Source organism: Oenanthe melanoleuca, chromosome 3 (assembly GCF_029582105.1).
Source record: "Oenanthe melanoleuca isolate GR-GAL-2019-014 chromosome 3, OMel1.0, whole genome shotgun sequence".
Classification (NCBI taxonomy): Eukaryota; Metazoa; Chordata; class Aves; order Passeriformes; family Muscicapidae; genus Oenanthe; species Oenanthe melanoleuca.
Window position 1 is genome coordinate 31,092,205 of NC_079336.1, and position 12,929 is coordinate 31,105,133.

The window sequence follows — 12,929 nt, forward strand, 5'->3', positions numbered from 1 at the left end:
CTCTGACTATTTTTCTTGTGTTCGTTTGAGTTATTTTCCCCCCAAGATCTATACCATCTTCTTCCTATTTATTTTGGTTTTTCCAGGAATTTATATGGTATCAAGATTTCTTGTCACAGCTACAGAAATTAAATGACAGCTCCTTATGGCATTACTCACTTACTAGAACAATACAACTTTCCTCTCCTTTAACACCCATTAAAAATCCTGCTAATAAAAAAAAAATCTACCTCTGTGTCCCTCAAGTGAAGTCAGATGCAAAACAGATTCATGCAACTTGTGCTGTTTCTTTACATTTTCACTAGATTTGTATTCTCATGGAAGGCAAGACCACCAACAAACCCACCAAAATGCATATATGCAAGCAGGAGTAAGGTAATGTTGACAAATATTATCTCACTTAGCCTTAGCTGAGAATTAGAATTGCTCTTTATTTAGTAGAGTAACTCAGGGACCTCCATGGAATCAACCATTACATTCTAAAAAAATTGTTTGGACTAAATTTCCTTATTGAAATATTTTTTTGACTGTAGACTGAGACTGTATCACTAGACTAGGTGAGATGAGATACTTAAAATGTAGATGAATAAAGAACCAGGTAAATTTCAATAAAAGACTAGTTTAGGTGTCTTATTAGACATCACGTGCGATGTCTATGGTAAGTGAATGATTAGGAACTTATCAAATTAATAAGGCATAAATACACATCTGTTTGTTATAATGTGCTATCAATCTTGAAAATATAATAAGCATAATATTGAATACATTATAAGCATCAGAAGGACCATACAGCTGCGAAGAACACAAATTATTGTGTACAAGCAGAACGCAAAGCCAGAGGCCGAACTGTTCTGCTTAGTGCGTTTGCATTACTATAATCCAAGAACGGGACAGCTCAGGGAAGGAGCTGCTTTTAGCAGCCTTAGGCACACTGCAGATATAGGATCGGCTTATGAAGGATCCCTCGGAGGAAAAGGTACAGGGCAGAGAGGAGTGATCTTAAGGAGCCGGTCAGAACCCACAGCCCGGCTATTCCATTACAGCTAAATGAAGCTTCAAACTATAACCGGCCAACGAGGACAGCATTTTCAGATATACAATTTCAGCAAGCCGGCGCTCCCTCACTCCCTCACTGCCGCGCTCCCCGCCCGTAACCCGGAGCGGCCGCGGCCTCCCCAGCGCGCCTGCGCACCGCCCGCCCGCTCGGGCCCCGCGGGGCGCTGGGAGCCGCGGCCGCCGCGCACGGCGCAGCCACCGGCCAATGGGCGCGCGGCCCGCCCGCGCTTCGCTCGCGCGGCCAATCAGCGCTCGCTTCCTCCCGCCTGCCGACCAATGGGAAGGGCGCTCTCGGGGCGTCTGTCACATTCAAACTGGGGGCAGCGCACGGGCGCGCTCGGCCGGAGCCGCGTCCCGGCCCCGCGGCGGCCTCGGTGAGTGCGGCCGGGCCGGGCCGGGCCGGGGAGCAGCGGAGTGAGGGAAGGTGGGTGAGGGGGCCGGGGCCAGCGGGGCTGCTGGTGCTGGTCTGCGGTGAGGCCGCGGAGGAGCTGGGCCGGGCTTCTCGGCAGCCGTGGGGCTGCGGCTTATCTGGGCTTCCGCCCCTGAGGGCGAGGAAACCTCGTTGCGTCTTCTAGCCACACGCTCTTTGTTTATGCCACATTGCCTCACCTACTCCGCTGCTGCTCAGCCTCTCTCTTACTTAGACCTCTCTTGCATCTTGGAGTCTTATCCTTTCTGTGTCTTACGTTAGAATTTAGTATTTTTCTACTTTATTTTTTCGCTAGTGTTGCTAAATTTTTAAACCTACGGCGGTTTTTGTTAGTTGAGAGTTTTTGTTTTCCTGATTTAGGGTTTATAAACAAGACAGATGCAAGATTATGCGCTGTTATGGATTGTGTTTTTTAAAGCTTGGGTAGATGCTTCAGGAGCAGATGCGTTTTTACCTCTCCTCCTAGAGGACGTAAACAGAACAAGTCGTGCAATAAAGTAAATACTGTTACTTCTTTTTATTATCAATGAGCATTTTTGGGCGTGTTAGATGTGGAATCTTACCACCAACCACTTTATCCATTTACTGCTCTCGAGTCTCTGTCCTTTGGCTCCTTGTTAAGTGGTTCTGAATGAGGGGTTGAAGTTCCTTTAACTACTACATTTTATTTAGAGGTAATTCTTCCTGATCTTTGTATTACATGTTCTCCCTGTTCCCTGGGTTCCTGTCCCTAACCTTCCCTCCTGTGGCATTTCTAGATCTCAGGTACGCTGCAGTGTAGCTGTTGCAGTTACAACCTCAGTTTCTATTCAGTGCCACATGCTAACAGCATGAGGCTGCTTTAGGTCTTCACTGTAGACAGATTTTAAATATATATATATATATATATATATATATGTATATATATGGATATACATATTTACACCAGGGAAATTCATGGCAAATGATTTCTTTAAGCGTAATTATGCAGCAGATTAAGAAAAAGTGAACCTCTGAATACTTGCTTATGGTTGAACATTGGAATGGGTAGAAAGATTGCTGGCAAATCATGACAATGTGTAGATGATTTTATTTCTTTGCTAGTGTTGCTATTTTTTTTAAATTGGTGGCACTTTTTCTTAGTTTTGGGAGTTTTTGTATGTACTTGTATGTCACAGCAAGCTGACACATTTGGAAGTGCTTGTCCTCACCCTCACTCAAAATGTTGCCTTTAAGCTTTTTTTTGTTCTGTTTTTATTGCTTACTAGGAATAGTTTTATTGATTTTGATGAAAACTGACTTTCTAGGGTGCAGGGTCAGCTGTCAATGTTTAACCCATCAATCTCTGATACACAGGAACGTCTTCAGGATGGAGAACTTCATTTCTTGCCTTTGGGTTCTTGGGATCATCTGAGGTAGTTGGCCCACATCCACCTTACCTTTTTGACAAGGCATATCCATTCTTCAGGAGGGTTTTTTTCCATAACACATTGAACCTTGAGCAGTTAAACAGCACACCGGAAATGTAAGTTTGATGTGTATTGCTGAGACTTACAAACAAATTTATACAGAAATTTATTTTTCATTTTGTCTACTGCATTTGGAAAGCTATTACTGTAGGAAGAATAATGAACCTTTGACCTTGGTGAGAAAAATATAAAGACTAAGTTTAAGAAATGCAAAACCCACCTAGGAATTGTTAGCAGTTAGAGTTGTAATGAGATACTGTGGTTATTCTTAACATAAGGTGAATTTCTTTTGGTTGTCTTGGTGCTTCAGATTCTGGAGAAGCTGACTTCATACTTTGAGGGAGTGGGTGCAGTTGAAAACTAGATCTCTATGGATATTCTCACCCATAAAGAGGTGATTTGGAGTATCTGATTTCCCTTCTATAGTATTTTTAAAAGGCAAAACTGCAATGCTAAAATTTTCCTTATGAAGTAAATAAGTATCATTTGTAGAATGGCACACGAACAGTATTTGCTGTAGTAACCTCCTATGTAATTTTTAGGATGATTCCCAACAGATGGGACAGTTTACAGACCCACTCTCAGAACAGCCTAAATTGGCTCAGAGGGAGAAATGTTAATTCAAGTTCCAAACAAGCACTGAAATTGAAATTTATTCAGTGTACGTTTTTGAATAGATGGGGGAGTTCCTTTATTTGTCTCTGTTCAGTGAAACAGAAATAGTATTTCATATACTGCTGATTTAGCATGTAGTCTTTAGCTTTCATATGGTTTTTGCTTGAAGCTATTTGAGAGTCTCTGGAGACCCTTAATGTGCTAAGGCCTCTTCATAGTGGTAATATAGATGGTGCTTTTGCTGAACTAAGTCTTGGAATTGGCACGGCAAAACTGTGTTTTGAACCTACAAACATTTCTATATAGACAAGAGCAGACTTGATATTCTTGGTGGGCTATATCTTGTTCAGGATGAATATGAAATACACCTACTTTTGCCTTATAAGCAAGCTCTTGTAAGCATGATAATCTTTCTGATTTATGGTTTTTGCTTGGGCAAAGCTGGGAAGCCTGGTGCTTTTAAAGACACACCAGCTTCTGGTGAATAATGCTCTAAAAATTCTGTGAGGCTTCCTGAGAGTGGTGCCTGGTGTATATTTTAGACAGTGGGGTTAAAGGTAGATGAACTTCATTCCAATTAATTCCTTTTCTAGCAATAGTTCACCTAAAAGTAGATCTAAAGTTTCTAGCCCTCTAGCAACTTTTTGTTGATTTGTTGTACACAAGTACAAGAAGAAAAAAGACCAACATTTCACTGTAAAACTGAACTTAGTCTTTCTTTGAACCTCTTTAATCTGTCTGAAGTGCGTTACTTTCCCTGTTTCTGGGCCCAACTTCACAGTAATTAGGGTGTTAAAATCCCCTGAATGTACACTAAATTCACCACAGTTTTTACTAGAGTTCTCATGTTGATTAGATGCATGGAACATTGATATGTGAAAAGCTGTTTATTGTAGGCAGAAAAAGAAGAAATCGTTAGGGTTTTCTTTATTTTAGCAGTCTTGCTCTGCTCAGATTGCCTAGATTCTTTTCTCAGCTGTATATATGGATTTTCTCAGATGATAAACTGTCAGAATGTTAAGGATTTGGCATAAGTTTCTTATAAGAAGTCTTTCGAGTCTCTAAAGCTCTTTTCAGAAGCGTAAAAATAGGTGTCACTGGTCTTTGTCCTTTGAGCAGAGGAGAGTGTGGATTCTTTTCTGCTTAATGCACTGTGAGCACTAATTGCCACAATCTATGGCAAGGAGCATGGATTAACACTGTGTGCTAAACTAAAGCCAGCCTAATTATGAGTACAGAATGTGATTTAATGCAACAGGCTGGAAGCTACTTCAGGCACCCATCCTACTCAGCTTTTTATTCAAATGCTGAATATACCGTATCGGAAAGGGCTGCTTTGAAGTGTGGATTAGGATTTGGGTGGATCAGTTAAGTACTAATTCTTTTTATTTGTCCAAATTATCTTCTGGAAAGAAATTTACCTCTATAACTACATTGACAAAGGCTTAATAGAGTATATGTTACATAATGTGGTTGTGTCTCAAGCTCCAGATTATACATAAGAGGTGTTCCAATGGGTTTTCCAATCAAAATGAGCTACAGGGTTCTTCAGTAGCTTCATTGTTTTTTAACTTTGTGCCTGCAGATGGAGGACACAGACCTAAGTGAAAGAGGATTGCCACAGATTGCATCAATCATGAATAGAGTTAGAAACTTGAAAAACAAATACAGAAATGAAGAGAATATCACAGATGAATTTCACTATACTAAAATCTCAGCTGATACAACAGGTATTTGATTTTGTTATTCTATTGTCACTTATGAAAAAGATCTTAATCTAGACTGAGTGAAAGAATCATTGACTGAAAGGATTTCAAGTTTAGTATTTCTTCAATATTAATGACCACAAAGTTAATTTCATCTCTCCTTATTTCTTAGCTCTGTTGCTTTAATCTTTGATCTCAATTAAAAAAACTGTCAGTAACTGTCTTGCACAAAAGTTTATAAAAAATGTTTTCTTCTGTTCATTTGCTGCTGTTTTAATCAATCTCCTTTTTTGTTTTTCTGTCAGATAACTCTGGAACTGTCAATCAAATAATGATGACAGCAAATAATCCAGAAGATTGGCTATGTTTTTTGCTTAAACTAGAGAAAAAAGGTGTTCCTCAGATGGATGTTAGCCTGCTCAATAGACTCATTGGTCGTTACAGTCAAGCAGTGACTGCATTACCTGCAGAAAAGTACAGTCAAGATGAGAGCTATGCTCGCATCCTTGTGAGATTTGCTGAGTTGAAAGCGTAAGTATAAATTTTCAGTATGAGAGCTCAACATTGTTTTTGAATTAAGATAAGAATTCAAGAATACCTTGTTTAAGTGTTTTCTGCCACAAATTATCATTTTGATTGAATGTTTTCTTTCTGGCTCCTTGAAGGTAGATAGCTTTGGTTAGTAAGCTGTCTCCACAGTACTTACATTTTTTTGTATATGCTAGTAAACATGGTTATTTTGTGCTATTTGATTTAGATGTTAGCACACTAATTTTTTTCTTGGTTCTCTATGTAAGATACAAGGGGGAATAATGAGGTTGTTTTTTTTTTTTTGTGCTTTATTTTAGTATCTTTTTTCTCTTACTGGAAAAGATCATCACAGTTTGATTAAATTAGCTGTCTTAGGATAGGAAGAATGTCTCAGGACATCTTTCTCTAGTTCCACTCTTTGAAAATTAATTTTAGTCATTTATTGCTTTATTCAGTCCAAATTCGAGCAGCATGGTTGTTCAGACATGTTCAGACATAATCTGGGACAGGGTTATAATTAGGATTTTTTTCATAAGTGGTTCTTTTGTCACTTGAAATATTTCAGCAAATATTTTGATGAAGAGCTGTATTTAAACAATGCAGCAATCTAACAGGCTGAGCAGGTGATTTTCCAATGAACATAGCTAATCTTTTTCTTGTATGTTCTTCCCATATTTGACATTTTGGCATATGGTTTCATCTTGCAGTATGATAAATGCATACTTCTCTGCACTGTCATTTGCATGGATCTTGCTGCATCATTGTTACTAAAAGCATACTGTAGAAGTAATCTGTTGAATCTCCTGTTGAGAAACAGGAGTGAATAATGATCTTGTGAAGCTTTAGTATCTTGAAGAGGGAAGATGTTTTTGTGTAAGTGGAATAAGGAATCTCTTCCAGAAAGGTTTAAAGATACATTGCAAGATGGCATTCTTATTCAAAGATTAATTACTTTTCCTCAAAGAAAAAACTGTCATATAGGCTTCTGGATCATAGTTTGTGAAAATTCTTTTCCAGGATAGTGATCAAGTCACATCTGTTCTCATTGTAGGAGAGTTTAAGTTCAGAAGGATTATTTCTTACCTCCCTAATCACTTGGACCTATTTTCACTTATCTTTAGAACATGGTTCTAAAGGTGGATACTTTTAAGATCTGTGCAAGTGCTATATGTTCAGTATTCTGTGATGTATTGCAAAAAGAAAACCAAAGGTGCTGTCAGCAAAACCAAAGTAGCTTGTTAATACATGACTAGTACGAGCAGTTCTAGTTCTGGTGTCTCACTGAAATGTCTTCAGCTGTTTCACTTGCTACAGCCTCTAAGGACCTATGCACTCTACAGCTGTATTAAAATAACTTCTGCTTTAGTATCCAGCACTACAGAATCTACCTATCTCACTAGGTAGCTCAGATCTGCACTTTTTGTTTTCTGATATGTAGTTTTTAATTGGCAAATATCATCAGTCATATGTTTCCTGACATGCTTAATAAAAATTTCTTTTAGATGATGAACAGCCCACTCCAAACCCCTGTTAAAAAATGTACCCACCAAAATTTGATATAGCATCAATCCCACTGGAACGTCACTATAAGCATCTCCCTAAATGGTGATTCCTCATTTGGAAATTACTTTCAGATACTAGCTTTTTCTTAATCATTTCTATAAGCTAATACATCCTTGTTCAGAGCAGCATGTAATATCAATTATTTATATGAAACTACATTTATGAACTACTTCTATACTCTTACCAATGAAATTGCTTTTGGCTGGTTGGACCTAAAAAGAAACAATGTTGATTGTCTGTAATTTTTGGAGATTGTTAAATTAATTAGTGGCTACTTATTTGGATCTTTTGTGTTTGCCATGTTTACTTACCGCTCATAACTTAATCTCATTGCTCATTTTTTGTTGACATTTCCCTGGTGTTCTACATTTACCTTCTCTGTTCCTGGCTGTCAATTTATCCACTACTATGTATTTTGTCTTTACTTGGTTTTAGCTTCTGTTAAGGAAAATTATTTCATCTTGTGACTTCATAGAGTGCTCCTGGTTTATTTTTTAACTATTGCAAGTAAAGCAATACTGATACTGCAAAGTAAATGACACTGATAGGTGCTCTGATACTACCTTGAGTGGGAGAAGAAATGTACTTTTCAGTAGAACTGTTTGCTGATCTCCCAAATGTTCCACCTAAACAAGGTGGAAAAGCAAATCAGTATCAAAAGCTTCAGAAGCAGTGGCAATGGCTTGAGATTTTAGTATCTACTGCCATCGGCACTGTTTTGTTCTGATTGTAGAATTGTAGAATGTTAAGTGGTTAAATGGATCATCCCAACCCCTCCTGCTATAGGCAGGGACACCTCTCACTAGACCAGATTGTTCAAGGCCTTTTTCCGGCCTGGCCTTGAATGCTTCCAGGGTTGGGGCATCCACAGCCTCCCTGGGCAGTCTGTTTCAGTATCTCACCACTGTCACAGTAAAGAATTTCTGCCTAACATCTAGCCTAAATTTCCTCTTTGATTTGTACCCATTTTTCTTAGTTCTACCACTAGAGTTCCTGTCAGTAAGTCCCTTTCTGGCTTTTCTGCAGGCCCCCTTCAAATACTGAAAGTTTGCTATGAGGTCTCCATGCAACTTTCTCTTCTCCAGGTGAACAGCCCCAACTTTCTCAGGCCATCCTCATAGGAGAGGTGCTCCACCTGCCTAATCATCTTTATGGCCTTTGTCTGGACTTGTGCCAGCTGGTCCCTGCCCTTTTTATTTTGGGGGCTGAATGCAGTGTCTCAGGTGGGATCTTCCAAGATTAGAGGGGCAGAATCACCTCTGACCTGCTGGCCATGCTCCTGTTGATGCAGCCCAGGACTCGTTCTGGGCTCCAAGTGCACACAGCTGACTTGTGCTGACTTTTTCATCAACCATCACCCCCAAGTCTTTCTTCCCAAGTCTTCTCTCAATCACATCTCCGCCCAACCTTTAGGTGAGAAACTGGATGATTCCATTCTTCGTACTGGACCTTTTTTGTCCTGGTATGTTCTTTAGCTGCATTCTGGCTGTGCCAATACCTTTTGACCTATTACGATACCTAGATGGTCTAAAGAACCCTTGAGTGTGCTCTGAGTAGTCGAAGACAGACAATCCTTCTATGATTATCTATGTTGTGCATTAGCAATGCCAGGCCTGCTGTCATGGAATGCTTCTGGCTGTAGCACAGTGCCACCAAGCGTGTGGCACTTGGTGTCTACTGCCAGTGTTTGGTCTTGTTCTGTGTATCGCTGTCCAAGCTGTCGCTGCTTTCTACACATACTTAAATTTTAACCAACTTTTTGAAAGTGAATGTGATATATTATGGCTTAATTTCTCTGGCTCAGGCTTTGCCTGCAGGTGGGTTATTTTGTGCCTGTCCTATGCTTTGGATGATCAGAGCTGAGTTCAGTAAACCTACATGACTCTAGTAACATGTCTAAATTATGAGAAACTTCTTCCATTCAAAATTCCACAGAATTCTACTGAAAATGTTATTTACCTTCTCATGTTGTATTTTTCTGTACTTTCATTTGTAACCATGGTCATAAATGCTTTGCTCTTTCCACTTCTAAGTGGTACCTTTGTGTACCTGTTGAGCCAAGGGGGAACTTGGGAAAGAATTCCTTTATCTCTCAATTATGGATGTTGCTGGTAAAAGTGTTAAGCTCACTTTTTGTTTTTTAAATGTCAGTTGAAATGTAACATTAATATTTCATGGTGATGTAGATTTAGGCCTTTTGTATTTTGACTGGTATTTGCATAGGCTATAGTTGCTCTTGAATATTTAAATGTTGATGTGCTGTGTGGAAGCATTAACCTGTTCAGCATTCTATGAATGTAACACTAGAATGAAAATTTGCCAAGAGTAAATGAACTAAGAAGTGAAAGAATTTAAAGATTGGGTCCTTTGAGTTTTGACAAAGTTCAGCTTGATGCCTTTCAATTATTAGGATTTAAAATTTGCTTATTTGTAGTTCACTGATTGCTCTAAGAAAGAGGAAAATCTTTAGCCTATAGGTGGGTTGCTTTTTCAAAGTTACTTAAAGATTTCATCCAGCACATGGAACTTCATCCTTCTCAGGCTCTTTATCTTCTATAACTATAAATGTGTTGTCTGTACAGTCTTCAAGATCCAGAGGAGGCACGGGATCAATTTCATCTGGCCAGACTGAACTGCAAGAAATTTGCTTTTGTGCACGTGGCTTTTGCACAGTTTGAGCTATCACAAGGTGTGTAAAATAAACTTGTTTGGTGTTGCTGTACTGTATTGTTCTCAGTTTTGTTCTTTTAAACTTCTGCTTCCTTACATAATTTGTAAGGAAACTGATAGGTATTGAATCAGAAAGAAGAAAAATTGCATTTTTAAAATTGAAATTTACTGAGAATGTGGGTTCACTTTTAAAATATGCACCCAGTTCATTGGGGTTTTTTTCTGTTTTAGAAATAACTTTCAAACCAGGTTAAAAATGTTTCTAATTTTCTAATTTAGATCTTGCGGTGGAAGGCTTTTGGGTAAGGCTTTTCCTGCATTGAAAAGTGAGGCTCAAACACCTGGTTTGCTTGTGGAAGAAATTGTCTTTTTCCACAGCATCTATAGACTTTTTTTTTTTTAATTAAACCAAAATACATTGTCAATGTGGAGTTTGGTTGCCCTGGTACTTGCTAGCAGGGCTGTGTTGGCTGCCCACAGCCTTGTATTTTTGGATGTCTCTTTCGTTTCCATGGGTGGTTTGAATAGTGACCTATGTCACCCTGTTTATTTCTTCCTTTGACAGTTTGCTCTGTACAGAAAGACAAGCACGTGCCATGAAAATTGTTTTCTTATTTGAATGGGAAAAGTCATGGTGGATATATTTTAAATTTTCTATGATTTGTTTTCCTTCATGTTTCTTTTCATTGTCATGCAAGTTGTTGTATACTGCCTAGTGTGAGTAATTCTCCCCAAACTTAGCTATACTAAATAAATTAATCTGTCTATTCTACACTCCAGATTCTGAATACATTTTACTAGTTATTCCTCTTTCTTTATTTCTATTTATTTTCCACTGATAGTGATTTTGTTTATATATTTTCTCTCCAGTACAACTTTTTAATTGTATTTCAGGGTATAGTTTAGATGTTCGAAGTGTGGCCCGTGAGGCAGAGCTATTTTGTTAAAATCAATAAGTACATACTCATTTGTCATCTCAGATTTTTCAGATAAGTTGATTGGCATTGGTGCAGGAAAGGCTGTGAGCCAACTTTCCCCCCCCAGAAGTGCATGTTATGTTTTATGAATTACTCCTGTACAGGATGGGGGAAAGAAGACAAAAATCTGCAAGTTTGTCTTGAAATTACACAGTTTGTGTTATGCATAAGTCAGTTGTCTGACCGGTCTTGTTCTAGTATACACTTGTGGTATTGAACTTATAAATAGTATAAAAGAAGCTAATAATTTATTTAGTGATGACTGGATGTTTATATTAACAGATCATTAAACACTAATACTGCAATAACAAAGATATTGTTAAATAAGTGGAATAAAACCTATTGTGTAATTTATTAAAGTGTAGAAATGTTGCTACAGGTTACCAGTGACTAAATTCATCCTGTAGTTATGGGATGTGTTCATGCAATAGTTTCTTACTTTGACAGCAAGTAATCAACCTAAAATGAAGCCCTAATCCCAAAGGAAATAAACTGGTTGTGATTGGCTTGGTTTTATCTGCAGTGTGGTTTCTGATTTGTATCTGTTACCCTTGATCTGATCTAGGTGTATTTATATACATATTCTAATGTATGCATATACATATTCTTTGGTAATGTGTGTGGAGCTACAGTGTTCCTGCTGGGTGCTTCAAAGAGGATTATTGGAACATGTGAGTTGTAAATTGTTACTTAAGAGTGCTGTTCCTTTTTCACTGTGTCCACTTAGGCCAGAGGGAAAGGAGGAGGGTAGTGCTTTGTTGCTTCTTCAACCCAGTGATTTCAGCAGTGCTTGGCACACCTGTCAGTATTTTCTTTTGCATTAAGAAGAAAATCTTAATTGTGCATTCTCTTCCTTAGCTCACAGTTTTGCTTAAGATAAAAGCTTAAGTTGAAATCGTGAAATTAGACTTGGCAAATTGATGTTGATTTCTTAATTGAGTATTAGTGACCTGAAAATGGAGTGACACAAAGGTGCTATTCTGTTTTTGTGGCATTTTTAAACTTTAAATGTAATTGTAGTCAGTATTTAATACCTCAGACGAGGAGCTGTTTTGTCTTTACTTGGGTGCCTTGGGTGGTGTGCTTGAATATGATTTGTTGTGAATTGTCAGAACTCATGACCATAAAACTCTATTCTTGACTATTTCAAATCTTATACCAAGGTGGTTGATTCAGGCTTTTGTTATGTGATAAAGTGAACTGATTGAAACTCAGAAACACTTCTGGCTTTATTTTGTGCCTTGGATCCTCATCTGTTAAGGGGGATGAAGCAGTTAATTTTTCACATATGTTTTGGTTGCATGCTCTTTCTTACTCAATGAGGCACTTAATACTAGGAGGAATTACTTTCGAGTAGCAGGTCTTGTTGAAGCAATGTGTGGTTACTAAATATAGCCAAAGGTAGAATCACAGAATGCTGGTTAAGGATTCTTGGAGCCATACCCACATTTCTAATGATTTAGGAGAAAAAACAATATTTGACTATATGGTAAAAAAATTCTAACAAATTAGCACAAAATTGATTTAAATGAAATTATAACTCATCTAATTTTGGTGCTTCCTTGCTTCAGTGTTTGACATCATCCATTTAGTATTCTTAATATAGGTTATTTAAAGCATAAGTTCCTGTTACCTACATTGCACTTCTACCAGCCTGAGCTACAGGCAACAGTGATGTCTAACTTTATTTATTAGCGGAGCTTTGAGTGCAGGGGACTCTTAAATATATTATTATATATTATCAGAAATACTTAAGTATATGCATATGTGGCATGAATGTAAGAATAAAGTGGCTTATGTTTTGCTGCTTTGGAATGGAGGAAGAAGGGCATTTGGGGTTTCAGGGGCATTGACAGCTGTAAGCAAAACACTGCATCATTTTGCCCAGATGTTCTTTAAACCAAGTCAAGTATTGTGGTTACAGTAGACGTTT

At 38.3% G+C, this 12,929-nt stretch overlaps 1 protein-coding gene across 3 annotated transcripts in view; it reads left to right on the forward strand.

Annotated features, from left to right (window-relative positions):
* Positions 1-1,356: 1,356 nt before the first annotated feature.
* TTK (TTK protein kinase) overlaps positions 1,357-12,929 on the forward strand; it is a 29,631-nt gene continuing 18,058 nt past the window's right edge. For 2 of the 3 annotated variants that reach the window (XM_056487935.1, XM_056487937.1), the window contains exons 1-5: positions 1,357-1,430; positions 2,822-2,990; positions 5,135-5,279; positions 5,561-5,786; positions 9,932-10,038. In XM_056487935.1, coding sequence (XP_056343910.1) covers positions 5,135-5,279; positions 5,561-5,786; positions 9,932-10,038 — 478 coding nt within the window. In that variant the 5' untranslated portion in view covers positions 1,357-1,430; positions 2,822-2,990. Of the gene's footprint in view, positions 1,481-2,821; positions 2,991-5,134; positions 5,280-5,560; positions 5,787-9,931; positions 10,039-12,929 lie in introns of all 3 variants that reach the window. The other variant, XM_056487936.1, reaches the window with a different exon arrangement.